At 42.1% G+C, this 18,473-nt stretch overlaps 1 protein-coding gene across 2 annotated transcripts in view; it reads left to right on the plus strand.

Annotated features, from left to right (window-relative positions):
• KDM3B (lysine demethylase 3B) overlaps positions 1 to 18,473 on the plus strand; it is a 63,115-nt gene that overhangs the window by 14,344 nt on the left and 30,298 nt on the right. For both annotated transcript variants that reach the window (XM_066616047.1, XM_066616048.1), the window contains exons 2-10: positions 3,227 to 3,394; positions 3,958 to 4,071; positions 5,497 to 5,602; positions 7,128 to 7,252; positions 8,977 to 9,045; positions 9,584 to 10,159; positions 10,900 to 12,145; positions 14,191 to 14,392; positions 18,221 to 18,435. In XM_066616047.1, the coding sequence (XP_066472144.1) occupies positions 3,227 to 3,394; positions 3,958 to 4,071; positions 5,497 to 5,602; positions 7,128 to 7,252; positions 8,977 to 9,045; positions 9,584 to 10,159; positions 10,900 to 12,145; positions 14,191 to 14,392; positions 18,221 to 18,435 (2,821 nt within the window). The remainder of the gene's footprint in view (positions 1 to 3,226; positions 3,395 to 3,957; positions 4,072 to 5,496; positions 5,603 to 7,127; positions 7,253 to 8,976; positions 9,046 to 9,583; positions 10,160 to 10,899; positions 12,146 to 14,190; positions 14,393 to 18,220; positions 18,436 to 18,473) is intronic.

Genomic DNA, 18,473 nt, shown 5'->3' on the forward strand with positions numbered 1-18,473 from the left:
TGTAAGCACCCACTAAGAAGGACTTTTTAGAAATTCAACCCCTAAAGGGGTCAAATGTGTTTTCCTGTTAGGCTTAGCTGACTTTTCCCCCTGTGCTACTGCCTGAGAAGGGCCTGTGGTCTCCATGGCAACTCAGGCCAGGCCGGCCCTTTCAGCTTAATCCTTTTTAAGACTAGGTGCTGTAAATAACAGCTGAGGGTGAACTATAGAACCCTTCCTAACACTTAGGGCTGACTGACTTTTCCCCCTTCCTGAGAGAGGCATGTGGTCTACATAACAACTGTCTATGCTAGGGGTGTCAAACGTTTCAAACCAAGGGCCGAATAGCATTCATGATGCCTGCTGAGGGCTGGAAATGATGCCATTAGGCAGGAAATGATGTCATTAAACAGGTCATAACGAAAAAGCACTTTTTCTCACTTAGGAACTCATTAGCTGCAAATGACAGAAGAGAAAATTTAGAAATCTTGATCATATTTCAAGATATGGGAGAGCCCAATTTTTCATGTGGGCTGCCCTTTCAGAAGTAACACCTCAGCACTGCTCAGCAGATGAGAGCCTGAGGGCCAGATAAAAAGCTTCTGCAGCCTGCATCCGGCCCCCTAGGCCTTATGTTTGACACCCCTAGTCTATGCAGTCTAGCTTCCTTCAATAAGAGACATAGCTCTGCTTTTCCCTGTGTTTCAGTAACAGGAGAGTTAGGAAGGGGCGCCTGCTCAAGAATTGTGTGGTGCAGTGTAGCTTCCCTCACAGGAGGCATTTTCTCTTGACTGTAGTTACTGTAAATCACACCTGAGGGCCCCTCAGTTTAACTCAGTATGGCATTTAGTTTTTAAATATTAATGGGGAAATGCTGCCTCACACTATTGTCCCCATTACAGGTCCCTCTTTTATCTTATGTATGACGCTCAGCTAAAGGCTAGGGAGATGCGTGAGCTCATCCTGAGGCACATGGTGGACAACTGGGAGGAGTTCTTCATAATGTCCCAAAGCAGCAAGGGGGACAACTACAAAAGGTCTAATGAGAACCTCATAAACATGTCCCGACCCTTTACTTATGGTGATTTATGTGAGCTGGTGGTGGCTAGGCAACTGCTCAAGTTTGTCTTTGAGGTTTACTGCAATGGTGAGCTCTTTGAGAGTCTCAGTGCGGAAGGTCACCCCATGAGGAGGTTACACATTACGCAGGACTTTCTAGGGAGCATTTCGATTGTCACCTGCCACATGAACCTGAGGAACACACCACCTCTCCCTTAGCCCAACTGCGCTTCACACCTGTAACAGCCATCACCTCTGCCTGTCCTCAAGAAGGCTCCTGGCAAACACTGTGCCAGATACACCAACACTAAAAGGAGGAAACAACTTAAGGATGTGGCAGTGAAATGTGTAGAGAGTAATCCTGTGGTGAGCTGTGCTGCTGTGGCCAAGTACAAACAAAATAACGCTGAGGTGCAGAGAGCCGTAGTGGCCAAGTACCAGCAACATCACCCTGAGCTCCAAAGAGCTGCACAGTCTCTGTATGATCAAAACAATCCTGGAAGACAAGTAGAAAGGTGAGTACTTCTATGGAAGGTCAGGGCTCACTCAGGCATCGCATATGATCCTGGCATGGCTTGTGAGAGAGACAGCACAGTAGTTCTGGGTACCATGAGCCACAAGTGTGAGTACTGCAGTGTCCTCAACTGAAAGGAGGATGCCCTAGCATGTGCTGCAGTGCTGGCAAGGTGCAGCTTCCACCCTTTGAACCTTTACCCAAACCTCTCTACAGCCTAATAATGGGCAGCCATCCTGAGCATGTTCACCTCATAGACCATACTTGGAAGTATAATGCCTGCTTCAACATGACATTGTTTGGGGTTAAGCAGGTTCTACGAGATGGCTTCATACCAACCTCCAAAGTTTAGGGGCAGGTGTATCTCTTGGAAGGAAATTTTTGCCAGCATCTTCTGGCAGACTCTGCCAGTAGTGCCAAGGGGAAATTGAGATGATGAGATTAAGGCATGTGCCACCACATCATATCTATGGCCCCTCATCTGGAAACTCTCAGGAAGAGCAAAAGGGTCCAGTTGAGAGGCAGTATCTCTTCTGTGCAATTCTCTGAACTCCTACTCAAAATAGGGGATGGAGAATACCCCAAGTCCGAGGGAAAGGTTACCATCCCTGCATGCCTGGTCTCAGTAGTGACAAACCTAGCAGACATCACAGCCAGAATGTACACTGATTATTGCCAATATCAAGGAGAAGTCCGTGGACTGGCTGTGTGGGCGTGCCATTCTGACCCCCAAGAATGGCAAAGCTACCATCATTATTCACACTCTACTTAACTCTCTTGAAGGGTCAGAATTGAGTACAGGTCTGTGGACTTGGTGATGCAGCTACCCTGTGAAGTTCCTCAGCATCCTCAACCCTCCTGGCTTCCCAACTCACAAGCTTCTCCTCAAAGTGAGGGCTCCAGTGATGTTGCTGTGGAACCTCAGCCCGCCGAAACTCTGCAATGGTACCAGGCTACAAGTGAAGGCCCTCCACAGAAATGAGGCAACAGTGTTCACCGGCTGTGCATGGGGGGGCGGGGTCAGTGTTCATAACACGCATACCATCAGAGTACCCCTGCCTCCAGAGGGTGCTGGGGGTGAGGTGTGGGGGTCCACAAACATCCGCAGTTAACTTAAACCATGGATATGGTGTCCGCGAATACAGGGGCTCCATTGTGTATATGTTTGAGTGATTTAAAAAAAACAAAACTTGTGTTACAAAGGAAAGGGAAAACTGACATGTACCAACTGTTGCTTATATAAAGATATTAGCCTCATTTGTTTGAATGATGGAAGCATGGTGAGAAGTAGGCCATCCAGAAGTGCTGGCTTATTGCCCAGAACTTTTGGTAAATATTAATGTAATTCATACAGACTAATAGTACAGTCTTTTACATGTTTAGTCAGAATCTCAGTAATATCTTACCGTGTTCTGTGGACCTTGCTCCCAGATAAATATGCATGGAATTGCATCTTTAATTGCAGAAAATGTTCAGTAACCTAGAAATGAAATCAGTGGGTTTGAAGTTGGGAATGTGTGGCTCTGTTTTTCTGATCACTTCGAACAGTTGTCCTATTTAGGTTGTTGCAGACTGCCCTTATTTTGCAATAGGTTTTTTTTTTCAAAACACACATTTGAGTGGTATGATGTTACCTACACGTGTTTGAAGGACACATTCTGGAATCTCTTGCAGATATTCGTGGAATTTGACCGGTGCAATTGGCAGCAGCATGCCTGGGTAAAAGTTCATGCTGAAGAAGTGATCGTTTTGATGCTAGAAGGGTCACTTGTTTGGGTCCCTCGAAATGACCCAATTGTACTTCAAGAAACTAGGGTGTCAGTTACACATTGGCCTGCGCTGGTGAGTCTCTGCACTGGGCTTATTCTTGGTCAGAAGCAACGTACTTAATTACACAGACTGGATGGTGGATTGTTTCTGTTGAGTGATTAAAAAAATTATTTGTCCAGACTTCTCAGTATTTGAAATATGGATCTGGGCTATTGTGGAATGCTTGCTAATGAATTTAAACTTGTAAAATTAAAGTTGTTTTATCAGTTGCACTATATTGTCTTAAGCAATTTATACCTTCAAAAGCTAACGTGCATTGCAGTTGCATCTGTATTTATCTCAAGCTACAAAATAACCATAGGGCAGTCCAGGGTGGGTCAGAGGCTTCTGTGGTAAATCTCTACTTTGCTAGAGAGTTTGTGTTTAGTTCCCTTCAGCAGATTACTGAGAAATGTTTCCTCTTTATTGTTTGTTCTCCAAAAAATGGCAGGAGAAAGTAAAAGGGGTGAAATGTTTAGCGCACTTTTAAAAGACAGAAGGCTTATTTGGGAGCTTGTAAATCTATGAGAGCATCTTATTTCAAATAAATGTGCTGCTATCTATTTTCAGGACTTAATTTTTGTTCTTATTTACAGACTTTCACTCCTTTAGTAGATAAGCTGGGTTTAGGATCCGTGGTTCCAGTAGAGTCTCTTGTGGACCGAGACTTGAGATTCCTGTCTGATGCCAGTGGATTACATCTTTTTCAGGTATTTAGAGATACTCTGAAACTGGAGTTACAGATTTCATTTGTTGGGCTCTTACTAAAAATATAGAGGGCAGTCTAATTTTGGCATTTGAGTGTACTGGTGGGCCCCCATTTCCATGGGAGATCTATTCTGGTCACTCCTTCAGATATGGAAATCACAAATATGGGGACACACTATGAAAATAACAGCCCCCTCGCCCGTTACATCACCTTATTACATCAGCCACCCCGCATGATTATTATAGTACCTTATTTTTTGTGTAGCTGTGCTGCAATGATGGGTGTTTCTTGCTTAAACATTCTTGCTGACATGAATAACCAAACGTGCAGGCAACCAGCCTGCATGCTAGAGGGCAGTTAACAGGCATCTGGACAGTTCCTGCTTCCTGGTAGTCTCTCTGAAGCATGCAGGCTAGTTGCCCGCACGTTCGGTTATTCATTTCAGCAAAAATGTTTAAGCAAGAAACACCCGCCCTTTCCATGCAGCTATACAAAAATTAAGACATTGTTATAAGTGTGCGGGGCGGGGGGGGGGGGCTGATCTGTGAATAACTGAATCCGCAGATACAGGGGTCCACCTGTATTTCTCCTAAGATTTCCTTCATCATTTCAAAAGAGCAGGGCTGTACCATAACTCATACACAGTTGTTATTGGCTGGGATCCAGAGAAATCTGCAACTAGTTTGATGCCCTTGACTGTCTCGGGTTTGTGTTTCTCAGACAGCTGCAGCTGTTGTTTGGGGGACATCCCCCCTGCAGTTTTCTGTGGCTCATCACAGCCCATTCCAGAGGGTCCTGTGAACCTTAAGAGCAGCTTTTGAGATGTGCTATCATGGAGAGGAGAGGAAAATTTGTACTCATGTCATTGCACACATATAAGTTAAGATGTAACCCCTTGTATTTAAGTGCCATTATAGTGAGTTGAAAAAAAATATTAAATGCATTACGGTTAAATGCACTGTGGACTGCTTTTCATGCTCTGTTTTGCTGGAAAAGCCTGTTCTACATGAATCTTGGTAAGTTGCTTTCACCATGAAAGTCAAAATGCCAGGGCATTTTTCCAAATTACTTTATAGGGGCATGCACTGAGTAAAAAGAGCTTCAGTGCACTCTCTGACCTTGTAGACCAGTTTCTGAGTGAAGATGAAAAAGCATTGCAGACATTATGAAATAAATGTCTGCTTGGGGTGCTTTTTATTCTTTTGCCTGCAGCTGTGTGTGGCAGAAAATTTATATGAAAATTTATATGAAGCATTTGAATATGCATGAGTGAAAGAGCAGAGCCATGTAGAACCAAAAAGACTCTCACTCATAACATTGTGAGAAGATACCACAGAATAGGAGGCAAAGAAATCACTTAATCATATAACTACACTTTTGTCCATCACCTGGCAACTTTTTTCATATTAATTACTCTTCTTGGTAGGTGACTACAGAAAGTCAAAACCAAATTCTCCAAGAACAGCCTCTTTTAAGGGAAGCAGTCAATACACTGATCAATGATCAGAAGCTTCAGGAGATATTTAGCAAAGGTAAGACCAGCTGACTTGAACTTTTGAAAAGCACTTTTAGTTCTTATTGTGTGGTAGAAAAGGACACAGTGCTTGGCAGTTAGCAATGGCTCTTTGTTCTCTTACTGTACTCTTCCTGTGGATCACACTGGGATTTCCTAGAATTAGACTGGTTTCTTCACAGCCATCACCCTTGTGAAGTCCATAGAGAAAAAGACTATCTTGGAAAAGCATCTGAATAGTAGAGCCCTCTAATCTGAGTGGTGTCCCCTGCAAGAGCAAACAGATGACTTGGGAAGTGTGGCAACCTGCTTTCTTCATGAATGAACTGGAATCAGGCAGGTTTAAAATAAATATTTAAAAAATTAAAAATGAGTTTATTAAAGGGCTGTAGTAAGTGAAACACTTTCTACTGACATTAAACTGAACAGTCTCCTTATTCTAATCCAGTGTATAGGTTAATCCAGTTGGATGAGAGTAGGCATCTCTACCTGCCCCTTGACCTTGTCAAGTGGGCTTGGAGCAATCAGCTATTGCATGCCAGTCCCAGCAGGTGGGCTGGCCCTGATCTACTGTTCTGGGGTGGAAGTCAGATAATCCCTAAAAGGACTGGTCTGTCCTATATGACCTCTGCAATGGTGCTAAATTCAAAGAATTTCAAGACCTTGGCTACTGTAGCAGTGTGTCTGGGTAGGTTTTTAGGAGGCTGAGACATTACAGATTGCCCTCTGGGGGCATTGTAAGGGTTAAAGAAAGGGATTTTTTACCACATTTGGGATTTACATTCTGCTTGCTTGAGCTGCTGCTTGAGAACATTTCTACTTTTAAAAAGGTCAGTTTCTCATTAGTTTTCAAGCTCCTCAAACTGAGAATACTATGGTGAGTGTATCTTAACCAAAGTTGACTTTGAGGGTGTCTCAATTAAAAAGTCCTAATAAAATAAGCCCCGGGGGGCTGGGGATAAGAATAGGTTCTCAGTTTGGCTGTACTTCTTGTAAGAGGTGACTAAACAGCCACCGGGTAGATGGGACTCGTTAGCCTGGGAAGGCAGCTCATCTGAGAGAAGGAAAACTCTGATCCCAAACCTCCACTGCCTTGTGGCTACATCCAGTTATGGAAAAGGCTTCAGGAGTCAACCTCGAGGCAAAATCCGGAGCCGGAGTCCCTGAGGCAGTTCACGGCTGAACACAGTCACGTTCTGGCAACTCCTGCGTCGCCGCTGGAACCAACCGTATTGGCCTCTGCCTTTCCATTGGACCATTTCAGCGACATGGAGAGGGGGGGATTTGCTGCGTGGGTAACAGTCTATCCTCCATATCTACTTTACCCAGGCTTTGCGCACTGAAGAGGACACTCTGTTCCAGAACCACTATTCAGAGCGCGATACCATAGTCTTATGAGACTGAAGGATGCCAACAAGATAATAAAATAAATTCATGTACTGGTAAAAGAGATTTGTGCTTTTAATCCAGACTTGTAGAGAGACTCCTTGGTGCAGTGGCAAAGATTTGACTAATGTTATTCTCATGTGGGAAATCTTTCCCAGGTCCTTACAGCATTCAGGGTCAAAGAGTGAAGATATACCAACCAGAGGAAGAAAACAGCTGGGTCTCTGCAGTTGTGAGCTGTCAAGATCCTATTACCCGCCTGATGGAAGTGGTTTTAACTGAGGTGTGAAGTGTGGATTTTTTTCTTGTACTGATTTCAATGCATGATTTCCTCATTTCACTGAAGCTGTATCTTATTTGGATGGTTCAGGTCACATTATTGTGTGGCCTATCAATACATACTATAAAAGCTGTTTATTTCAGTGTTAATGTTATGAAAAGCAAATTTTCTAGCTTTCATGGCTATAGGCTGGAGTGCAGAAGATCCAAGTGGCTAAGAAATGTAATATTTTCAAAGAGCAGAGCACAAACCACTCTCTGCTCTTATAGATTTTTCTAAGGCCCAGATCCTAACCCACTTTCCAGCACTGGGGAGATTGGCAACCCCCTTCACCTTTCAAAGTGCCTTCCATTCACAGAACTTAGGTTGCAACCCATTGTTGATGAAATTTAGACAGCGAGCCTATTAAGTAGCTTTATCACGAGAAGGTGATGTGAACAAATGTTTGATCCTTTTACCATCCAGTGAGCCTCCACAGTGAACAGTTGGTTTGATTTATATAGAAAAAAGATAGTCACAAAATGTGTGCATGATTATCATTATGCAGCACTGAACTTTCCAGTGATGCCTACTCTGTGGCTAAAAGGAGAGGTTTTTTATAGGCCATTCACTTATATTTTCTAGTCCACACTTCATTTCTTCAAATATTCTAAATTTTCTGACATGGAAATTTAGGATAATTGATGCAAATTTAACCATTTGCAGCATTAATGATCTGCAGCATTCTAAGCACATGATTTTGGTTTCCTGATTACGGTGGGTTGGAGCCAAAGATGCCTTTCTGCTTGTGAAAAGTTTCATCCATTTTCAGAACAGTTTTCTACCTTGAGGAGTTTAAGAAAAGTGAATCTAAGTCAAAAGACTTTCTTCTGCTTGTGGAATCATGAGAACTTTATACAACCTACCTTTACAGCACTACACATACAATTGCAACAGTATTTTCAGAACAGCACTTTTGGCTCTTTCCTTCTGCTCTTAATTCATTGGTTCCAACCCATTGTGTTGCCATTTCTGAGGATAGGTAATGAAAAATGTCTTCCAAAATTTCTTGGCAGCTACCTGATTTGACTATTGCCAAGGATGTGCAGAAAGCCAAAGAGTTTGAAAGGTGGATATTTCCTTCCGTAAAGTCTCACTCCTCGGTTTTATGGTCCCCTATGTCTAACCTGGAGATTCTTTTCTTTTCTTCTTTTTTTGGGTGGCATTTGCTAGTACATCCTTGTACTGAGGAATTCTTATTTTTCAGAAGTTCATTCAGGTTCATACAATGCTGCCTCTGTAGGATCACAGGTGGCTTTAGAGCAGCGGTTTTTAGCCACTGTGCTGTGGTACATTGGTGTGCCACAAATGGGTTCTCAGTTGTGTCATGAGAGTTGGCGGGCACTGCATCCTGCAATTGGGTATCCCTCATGGAGGCCTCATCAAAGTAAGGGAATTTGTTCCCTTGCCTCAGAGCTGCATTGCCCTTATGTCAGTGCTGGAAAGCTGGACATAAGTGCTGGACATAAGGGGTTAGGATTGCACCCTTAGTGGAATAAATAAAGGTTAAATAAAGATTAAATAAAGGTTAAATATGAGGAAAAAATGACTGATTGAGATGTAGATGCAAAGGGTGAAGTGGCTTGGAAAAGAGAAGTGAAGGAGGAAAGCTAAAAGATGCTTTATGACTAACATGTTACCAGTCTTTTAATATTGTCTTTCTCTTGTTTCCTACCACATAAAATCAGACTGGTGAAATCAAGTCAGTGGATCCCCGATTGATTCATGTAGTGATGGACAATTCTCCTTTGAATGAGGTACAGTGTTGCACCTGGTCACAATGCATTAATCTTTAAAAGTTTGTCTTTATAGAAAATGTTATGTTCACTTGAACAAACCTCTGTAGCGTTTTGCTTATTTAATGTTTTGACTTGAGAATAATCAAATGAATCTGAATTTGTTTTGGACAGCCTATTATACTGATGACTGTTGATTTTGAGATATGTTGAAAGCAGTTCTCTCCAGACCCCACAAAGTGCCTCCGTGCGCCCCCATTCCTTGCTGTGTCCAGCTGCTTCTGGCTTCCAGTCTCCAGGTAGAAGCTGCTGGATGTGGCAAGGAATGGGGGCGCATGGAGGCTTCCCCATTGAACAGTAAGCACCATCTGCACCGGGGAAGCCCTTGCTGGTGTGCAGCGGTCTCCATTTTGTTCTCCATTTTGGTGACCGCTGGTTTAAAGAGTCTTAAACTAGCTATTGGCTGAATGGCTAGTTTATCTACAATCTGTAGATAAGCAAGGGTGATAATTATTTTGGCTGCTACTTTGTAGTGATGTTTGCTTTTTATTTATTTCAGGGAGGTTCTCTAAAGGCAGCTAAATCCTCAAAAGGGAAAAAGAAGAGAGAGAGCTTAGAAGGGAAAGATGGACGAAGGAGAAAAAATGCTTCTGATGCTGGGTGTGATCATGCTACAAAGAAGCTAAAGGAAAGGGGTGAAGTGGATAGTAATGGGAACGATGGAAGTGATGCAAACAGGGGTGCTTGGAAGGGGAGTGCCAGCAGCGATTCTGCTCTGGATCCAAGGGCCAAGCAGCAGCCCTCATTTGTTCCTCAGATTAACCGCAATATACGCTTTGCCACATACACCAAGGAGAATGGCCGGACTCTTGTGGTCCAGGATGAACCAGTGGCTAGTGATGCTCCAATACCCTTCACTCCCTTTTCTTCTGCTACTCACACACTGCTGAGTGAAGCAGGAAGTCAAGAGATGACAAAATCCTTAGAGCAGGCTAACCAAGGTCTGGTGCCTGCTGCAGCAGTAATTACTACAGCTGGACTTACCCCAACTACTGTGCGGATCTCTGATACTGGCCTATCAGCAGTTACTGGACAAGAAAAACAGAAAACAGGTCGTTTGCAGGCCCAGGGAGAGGTAAGTTATCTACATTCACCATAATGCCTTACTATGTTCAAAACTGTTCCCACACATTATCTTGTAATCCTTGCAATACCCCTGTAAGGATGCATATAGAAACACAACTTGCAAATATTCACTTTTTTGGCCTAATATAAAAACTGGCCTGTGAGAATGAGGGTCAGAAAAACTTTTTTTGAAATTTATGGTGATTTTATATGAATTTGGAATGCTGATTCCAAAAATGGTATCAGTTTTGCCCTACCACATCTAGTTTTGGGCAATACAGCATAGTGTCATTAGTGAATGGTTGAAACAGCTAAAAAGGCAGAGCAAAACTGATGCCGTTTTTAGAATCGGCACCTCAAATATATGCAGGAATAGGTCTGACAGCAGACAGCAAAATGTATGCTGGCCTCTAATTAATTGATGTAGAATATTCAAAATTCTATTGTAGTAACTGTTAGAATCTTGTATGTCTCATTCCTCATGGGATTAAGTAAGTAAGTAAAGCTGGAACAGAGACTGCAGATTCTCTTAAAAATGACAGACAGGCAGACATGGTTTATATAACAGCATAGAGAAACCAATTAGAAAAGCAAGTGGCAATATACAGAACGGCAGCCAAATTTTAGAATGGCAGCTTGTATTATTTTTCTGTTACGTGCATCTTTGTTAGAAATTCTGATCAGGCTTACAAGAATGCAGTAAACCTTTGAGAGAAGAGCATAATTAGCTGATATCTCATTTTGTTTCAGAATCCTCAAAGTTCAGTGTTGACTTCTCCAGGATTTGGAGTGACACACTCTGATACTTCTCAGCCTTTGGTGTTTGACAGTGGGCGGAGCCAATCCAATGGAGTACAGGCTCCAGAAAAGAAACCTGTTGGATTTCCATTTGGAAGTAGTGCCAGTCATGAGGTCCAGAAAGACTCTGACTTGTCAAACAACTTGTTTTTTCAGTGCATGTCCCAGAATCTTCCCTCAAGTAACTACTTCACAGCCTTATCAGAGAATCTGGCTGAAGAGCCTGCTAATCAGGACTCTTTAAAAAAAAGTTCCGAGAGCCTGAGTTTGGGCATCTGCAAAAGTAAAGGTCTTGCAGGAGAAGCAAAACCCGGGACTCAGTCAGGCAGTTCTGTGGACCGAAAGCTGCCAGTGGAGTCTATGCCCACCCTTACTCCAGCTTTCTCACGTAACCTGTTGAGTACTCGACCGCCAGATAATCATGAAAATCTTTTTCTGCAACCCCCCAAACTATCACGAGAAGAGCCCTCAAACCCTTTCCTGGCATTTTCAGAAAAATCAGAACTCAGTCCTTTCAGTAGCTTTGCATCTTCATCTCAGCCAGGAGTATCCACTACTACACCTTCAGTTCTTGGTTCCAAGGCTGCTTCTGGCTGGCCAGATTTGCACACCTCAACAGACTCTCTAGCTAAACAGAAAAGCCTGTTTATAATGACTGATTCCTCCAAGATGTTACCCAGTGCACCTAACTCAACTCTTTTTGCTGGTGTTCAGAGCTCATCTACTCTGGGAAATGGCCGTTCCAGCTCACCTATTGGCAGCCTGACACAGCCTATTGAAATGCCCACACTCTCCTCCAGTCCAACAGAAGAAAAGCCATCTGTTGGGCCTGGGCAGCAGGACAATCCTCTTATGAAAACTTTTTCTAATGTGTTTGGCAGACATCCGGCTGGCTTTTTCTCTTCCCAGGCAGAATTAGCTCTGGAGAACAAAGCCCCCTTTGAAACTGTGAAAAGGTTCTCTCTAGATGAGCGAAGCATGCCATCCAAGCAGGATTCTGATTCTAGCACCAATAGCGACCTCTCTGATATGAGCGATTCTGAAGAGCAACTGCACACCAAAGCTTGTCTGAAGGGAATCCCAGAGCATCTGATTGGGAAGTTGGATCCCAATTGCGAGCGAAATGCTCAACTGCTAATGGGCAAGGGAAAAGGGAAACAAGCTCCAAAGGGCAGGCCTCGTACAGCCCCCCTTAAAGGTGAAGGTTTAAAAGGCAGGGTTTAGATATTTGGGGAAAGCTGAAAATGATACATTTTGTTATGTATTTGTATGTCTTAGGGTAATTGTACATATTGCACACTTGACATTAATCTTTCCTCTGTATAGCCTGCATGACATCATGAAATACATTTTTGGGGGGTTCTCAAAAAGAGTTTTGATAACCATGAGTTGAATTTGTGCAAAAGTATAAATTTAGGATACCATGTTACTCCTAGTGACTACATTATTCTAGGAAAGGAACTGGTGCAGTTTGTTAGTGGGATGTGTCTACATTTCTACCCTAATCTAAATTCTATAATAGGGAAATAAAGAAGTTCAGAATAAATTATGAAAGTTTTCTGTTTGTGTAAACTATATTTTTTCATTTATTTCAGTTGAGATTGTTTAACACAGGGGTGTCAAACATAAGGCTTGGGGGCTGGATGTGGCTCACAGAAGCTTTTTATCCAGCCCTCAGGCTCTCTGCTTCTGAGCTGTGCTAAGGTGTCACTGCAGAAAGGTAGCCCATGTGATAATTGGGCCCTCCCATACCTTGAAATATGATCGAGATTTGCATATTTCCTCTTCTGTCATTTGCAGCTAGTGTGTTCCTAAGTGAGAAAAAAGAGCTTATTTCTGGTTATGACCTGTTTAATGACATCGTTTCCTGCCTAATGACATCATTCTGACCCTCAGCAGTTGTCGTAAATGGAATTCAGCCCACTGTGTGAAACAAGTTTGACACCCTTGGTATAGCAGGAATATGAATGGCGTAGGGAAAAAGGTTCATAGGAGATATGTGTGGGCAATATTTGTGTAGGAAAAGATAGCCTGGGTACAAAAAGGACAAGGAAACTGTTATTGTGTGGGATAAAAATATCACTTGCTTGTAGAAAGCTCTGTAGTAATTTCTAGTATATCTCCCATAGTTTTGCAGGTATTATGTTCCTGTAAAATCAAGCACTGTGTGAAACAGTGCTATAGAGAGACATTCCTGAAGTGCAGGAAACTATTGCTGATTGACCTGCACTTTCTTTTTAAGGCCTTGGGAATTGATGCATGAGCTGAATGGAAATTTAGAGAAGATGACTATATGAAATGTATTTTGCTGTTTGCTATACTCAAGCGTTTTTCAACATTTGTCCCCCACTGCACCACTTCTCATAGGCCACCTATTCAAAGTACCACCATAAGTAACTGATGATGATGATGTCATCACCAGTTACTTCCGGATTGGGAGGCCAGGTGCAACATGGCAAGCAATGGTAAGAGGCTCAGGGTGGATGGGAGGGCTTTTCAGAGCATGCAAAAAGCGCACGCTGGAGTTCTGCATGCCAAACCGAGCCTCCTACTGCTACTAGTTGTGTTGCATTGCGGGTGTTGCTGCTATGCACCAGGAGGTCTGGGGAGAATCCCATAAGTACTACCGAACACCACCTGAAGTACCACTGGTGGCGCAACTACCACTGGTTGAGAAACACTGCTGTAATCAGTCCTAGATACTGCTGTGCCTTAAAACTCCTAATTTACCTACCTACCTACCAGTCCTTGATCTTCCCATTTGGAGGAAGAGATGGTTGTGGCCACACAGTAGCCAAATAGCCATCAAGAGTGCTGCACTTGATATTTGGAAGGCCTTAAATTAAAGGTAGGGATACGCAAGCCTTGCATAATCAACTGTGTTTGTTGAGGAGAGCATAAGCAGGATGAGGGAATGAGATTACACCCACTACCACTCATGCCTAATATTTACATATTGGACATTCCACTTACTTTGGGCACTTTGCATATTTAGACCTCTCCATGCAATCTGTACATAGATGTTGTGGTATGAAGATTGCACAGATCAGACCTACCTGTTTTAGCCCCTGTACAAATGTGATATCCCATTCAGATTTCAGGCATAGAAAATGACAGTGCTGCTCCTTCACCATGCATAGAGTCTATCAGGTAACCTCTGATTACGTTTTACAGGTTTCCAGATTAAGTACTACCTCCACTATAGTTTTATTGAAGTAATGTAATTGTTTGGTTATTCCATAGTTGGCCAATCCATACTGAAAGACATGAGTAAGGTGAGGAAGTTGAAGCAGTCAGGAGAACCATTCCTCCAAGATGGATCCTGTATCAATGTAGCCCCTCACTTGCACAAGTGCCGAGAGTGCCGGCTGGAACGCTACCGGAAGTTCAAGGAGCAGGAGCAGGATGACTCCACTGTGGCCTGTCGCTTCTTTCACTTTCGAAGGTAATGAGGCTCCCTCCATATCTTTGTGTAACAAGCACCAGAGTGTCTCTTGCCTTTTAAATATTTAATGGCACAATTTCATAAACAATTCTGTCTCTTGAGAGTCGTGGGCACTTCCTACATTACATTTATAGCTTCTCAGATTTGCTTCATCCTTGAAAGCTGACCTATAAGCTTGCAGCAACATCACAGCATGGATAAAAAACTGTGTTTAGAAAGGAATCAACCCCCTCAGATTTTAAATTTTTTATTTTCCCTTCTAAGATCAGTTTTGTGCCACTTAAAAAAAAACTTGGTTTATTATGAGATCTGAATGTAATATGAAAATGTTAAATTACACTCAGGTACTCAATGTATGACTGTATATCAGACACCTAGAGTTAAAGCTTGATGTTTTATGTTAAACAGGAAACACAGGAAATTTATTTCTGAGGCAAACATTATAAACATGATACTGAAGGTCATGCATATGTTGTGGCAAATCAAGAATATTTTACTTTCAACCAAATAACATCTCAGCCGACTTTTCCATCTCATGGAGAGAAACTTCCCTGTAATTATCACTCTTGCTTCTGGGCAGATCTGTGCATATGGTCTGCAATCTAGTACACCTAACTCTTCTGAGTTGTGTTTCTTATGTTCAAGGGTGGTGATGTTCCATAATGCCAGAAGCTGTGGTTCAGTGATTTTCAACGTTTTACATCTCATGGCACACCAAAAAGACACTAAAATGGTCAAGGCACACCACCAGGTTTTTGACAATTGACAAGGCACACCATGCTGCCACTGGGGGCTCACATCTTCCATTGGCCCTATTAATAAATGACCTCCCCCCAAATTCCTGTGACATACCTGTGGACCACTCATGGTACACCAGCTGAAAATGGCTGTTGTGGTTGATACTCGTAGGTAGTATAAAGATTTTCAAAACGAAAGTATTTTGTTTTAGCAGTCAGTTGATATGTAGGAAATGCAAGCATGAATGGCAAACAGGAAATTGGAACAATTGCTTTTTTTGGCAACTTTATATTTATTGATATATTTATTGATTAAATTATTGATTAAAACCATATTAACATAAATCTATCCTACTTATTAGATGGATTGGTTTTCAAGGGAATAGTTATGCAGGCATTTTGGAAATCTGTATTTTTTTTTAGTTGCTAATAGATGACTTTATTGCACAACTTCTCTTTTCCAAACAGTCATATCTTTTGTGTATTTCTCAAAAACTGTGAAGAGTTAAGATGTAAATAATATAAGCAAAAGGTTAAGTTGCTAAGCAGGAAGCTCATGTTGTGGAAAATGTGGCCAAACTAGCTTGGAACCAGTTCTGTTAGAGTGGCAAAGATAAGTTTATTCATTAAAACCATGCTAATGGATATATCCATCCTATAGACTTGAACCACACCTCTCCTTACATGTGAGTGCATGTTTTACAATTCAGTATCTGTTAATTCATTTGTGGAGAAGCAGTGAAAATGAAGCATGTAGGTTAATAATATTGTTCATGCATACTGAGATCTTTCTGGGTGATGTGTTTTTGTTTTGTTTTTGAAGACATTACGACTGCTAAAGAAATGGAGATGGTTTGTACTGGAGTGGAATGGTTCCCTGTTTGCTTAGAACCTTTCAAGCCTACAAGTTGACTTGGGAGGAGCTTATAAAAAAATTGCTTATAAAGAAATTGTTGGTTTTTTAATAGTTCAAACTCTTAATTTGGGTTATATCACTAATTGAAGGTTCAGCTGTGCAAATGCTAGGAGCTGAGCAACACTTGAACCAGGGATCAAGAGGACCAAGTTTTTTGTACCATGCCATTCCCTTCCTCCATGCTAGCTAATTCTGTTCTATACGTTTAAAACCTAGCTAATAAAAACTTTAGAAGAGCCTTGCTGGATCAGGCCAAGGACCCATCTCGCTCAGCTCATGTGGCCCACCAGATGCCTTATTGTCAGGATATTTTTTTCTGATGTTCAATTGGAATCTCTTCTCTTGCAGTTTGTACCCATTGGATCTAGTTGAGAACAAATTAGTTGAGATCAAATTTGTCCCTCCTTCTATAAGACAGCCCTTCAGGTATTTGAAGAACACTATCATATCCCCTATACCATTGGTGGTCAAACTTGCCACCACTGCGCAATGGAAAAGCAGCCCCCATTCAGACAGCTTCTTTCTGTTTCACTTTGGCACCACATGAAGTCCCCCTCATTCGGGGGACAGGGACGTTGTGGGCTGTCACGTCATCTGCCTGGCATTCTGGAAGGCAGCTTAACAGGATGTCCAGGCAGATGCAACTGCACAGACTCCCGAACAAGGGGGACTTCGTGTGGTGCCAAAGCAGAACAGAATGGTCCACTCACAGCGCAGATAGATTTGATCAAACCTCAGATCTGGCCCTCAGGCATGGTTCAACCAACCTTGCCCTATAGCATTCATGCTAGTTTCTAACTAAGGTCTGTTTCCTGTTAGCGCAGCAGAAACCTGTGTCTTCAGGAACATATTGATCAGTAGTGCTAGTTTCCAGAAGAGTGATAGAGAGAACGCCCTTCCTTCCTCGTTTTTTGATGAGAGATAAAGAGTGGTCTCTATCAGCAGTGTGCTTTTGGCCATTTTTTCTGATGCCTCAAATTAATTGGAGTTTTCTTTAGCATGCTTAACTTATATTTAATAAAACTTTTTTAAAAGCCCACAAATTTTGCAAGCTGTGTAAAGATCACAGATTTTTTTTCCCCCTGCAAGAATCACAAGTGCAGGTTGATTACCCTTTATTTGGATATGTGAAATCCATACTATTCCGAAATCCAGACAATTTTGTCCAAGGCTTTTTTTAACTTTCTGTAGTCCAGTGTGTACACTGGAAAGTCTTGTGTTTATTCCCACTTACAGTGCAGGTACAAGCTGTAATTTCTGTTATCTGCTCCTGAAATGAAATATTTGATTTGGAAAATATGCAGTAAAAGCATACCAAACATCTAGAAGTTAAAAGTAATTCTAAGCCTTATAAGACAATATAATAGGATACACTTCATTACACAATTTAAATATGAAATAAACTTAGGAAAAAGCTACTGAAATGGTTAACATACTAATTTTAGCATTCCTAAAGAGATTTGAATTGGTTTTATAGGAGTTTCCTTTGTAGAAGGGAAAAGGTTAATGTCCAACCTTTCAACCAATTAACCTCTCAGAAAGGTTTATTACAACAGTCCTGGTTTTTGCCACTTGCCTGTTTACCGCTGATGTCCTTCACTTTTGTGTAAATGAGTGGTTGATGTGGGGCTTCAGTTTTTCAACATTTTTCACCTCAACTCTGCAATCAGCACTTTTTTCTGTTCTTACTGTGTCTCAGCAGCTTCAGCAATGCTTGACATGCTGAAGTTGTTTCTTCTTGGTGATTGGCTTATGAAGGTCACTGTCATCTCTTCTTGGGATATACCAGGAAATTGCTGTATGTGTCATAAGGTCATTTCCTGGCATGTTCTAAAGATGAAAAGGTGGCACCTGACAAGACCTAGCCACCAGGAAAATTATTGGTGCCTCTGATGCTGTCTGGAGTGGAAAAACAATAAAAAAAATTCCTGCCATCAGCGACGGGGGAAGCCTTTGCCCCAGCATGCAATCTCAGATTTTTGCAGGCAGTTTTTGCAGAGGTGGAGGACTTAATGACCAGGCTGAGTTGGAACTTTGAAACTACCCAAACTGATTATTGTAGTGATATTGTATTATATTTTGTGAAACAATGCAATTTATGGGATAGAAAATTTTCTATTTTTGTACCACTTGTTTGCTGTGCTTTTTTTACTAGCTTATCCTGTTCTGTTTCAGACTGATATTTACTCGGAAGGGTATATTGCGAGTGGAGGGATTCTTGAACCCCCAACAGAGTGACTCTGATGCGATGAGTTTATGGATCCCAACTTCTTCCCCTGCAGAGGGGATTGATCTGGAGACTTCTAAATACATTCTGGCCAATGTGGGGGACCAGTTCTGCCAGCTAGTTATGTCTGAGAAGGAGGCAATGATGATGGTGGAACCACACCGTAAGCTGCTGGTTTTTTAACTTTGGGGGGGGGGGGAG

Source organism: Tiliqua scincoides, chromosome 2, assembly GCF_035046505.1.
Source record: "Tiliqua scincoides isolate rTilSci1 chromosome 2, rTilSci1.hap2, whole genome shotgun sequence".
Classification (NCBI taxonomy): Eukaryota; Metazoa; Chordata; class Lepidosauria; order Squamata; family Scincidae; genus Tiliqua; species Tiliqua scincoides.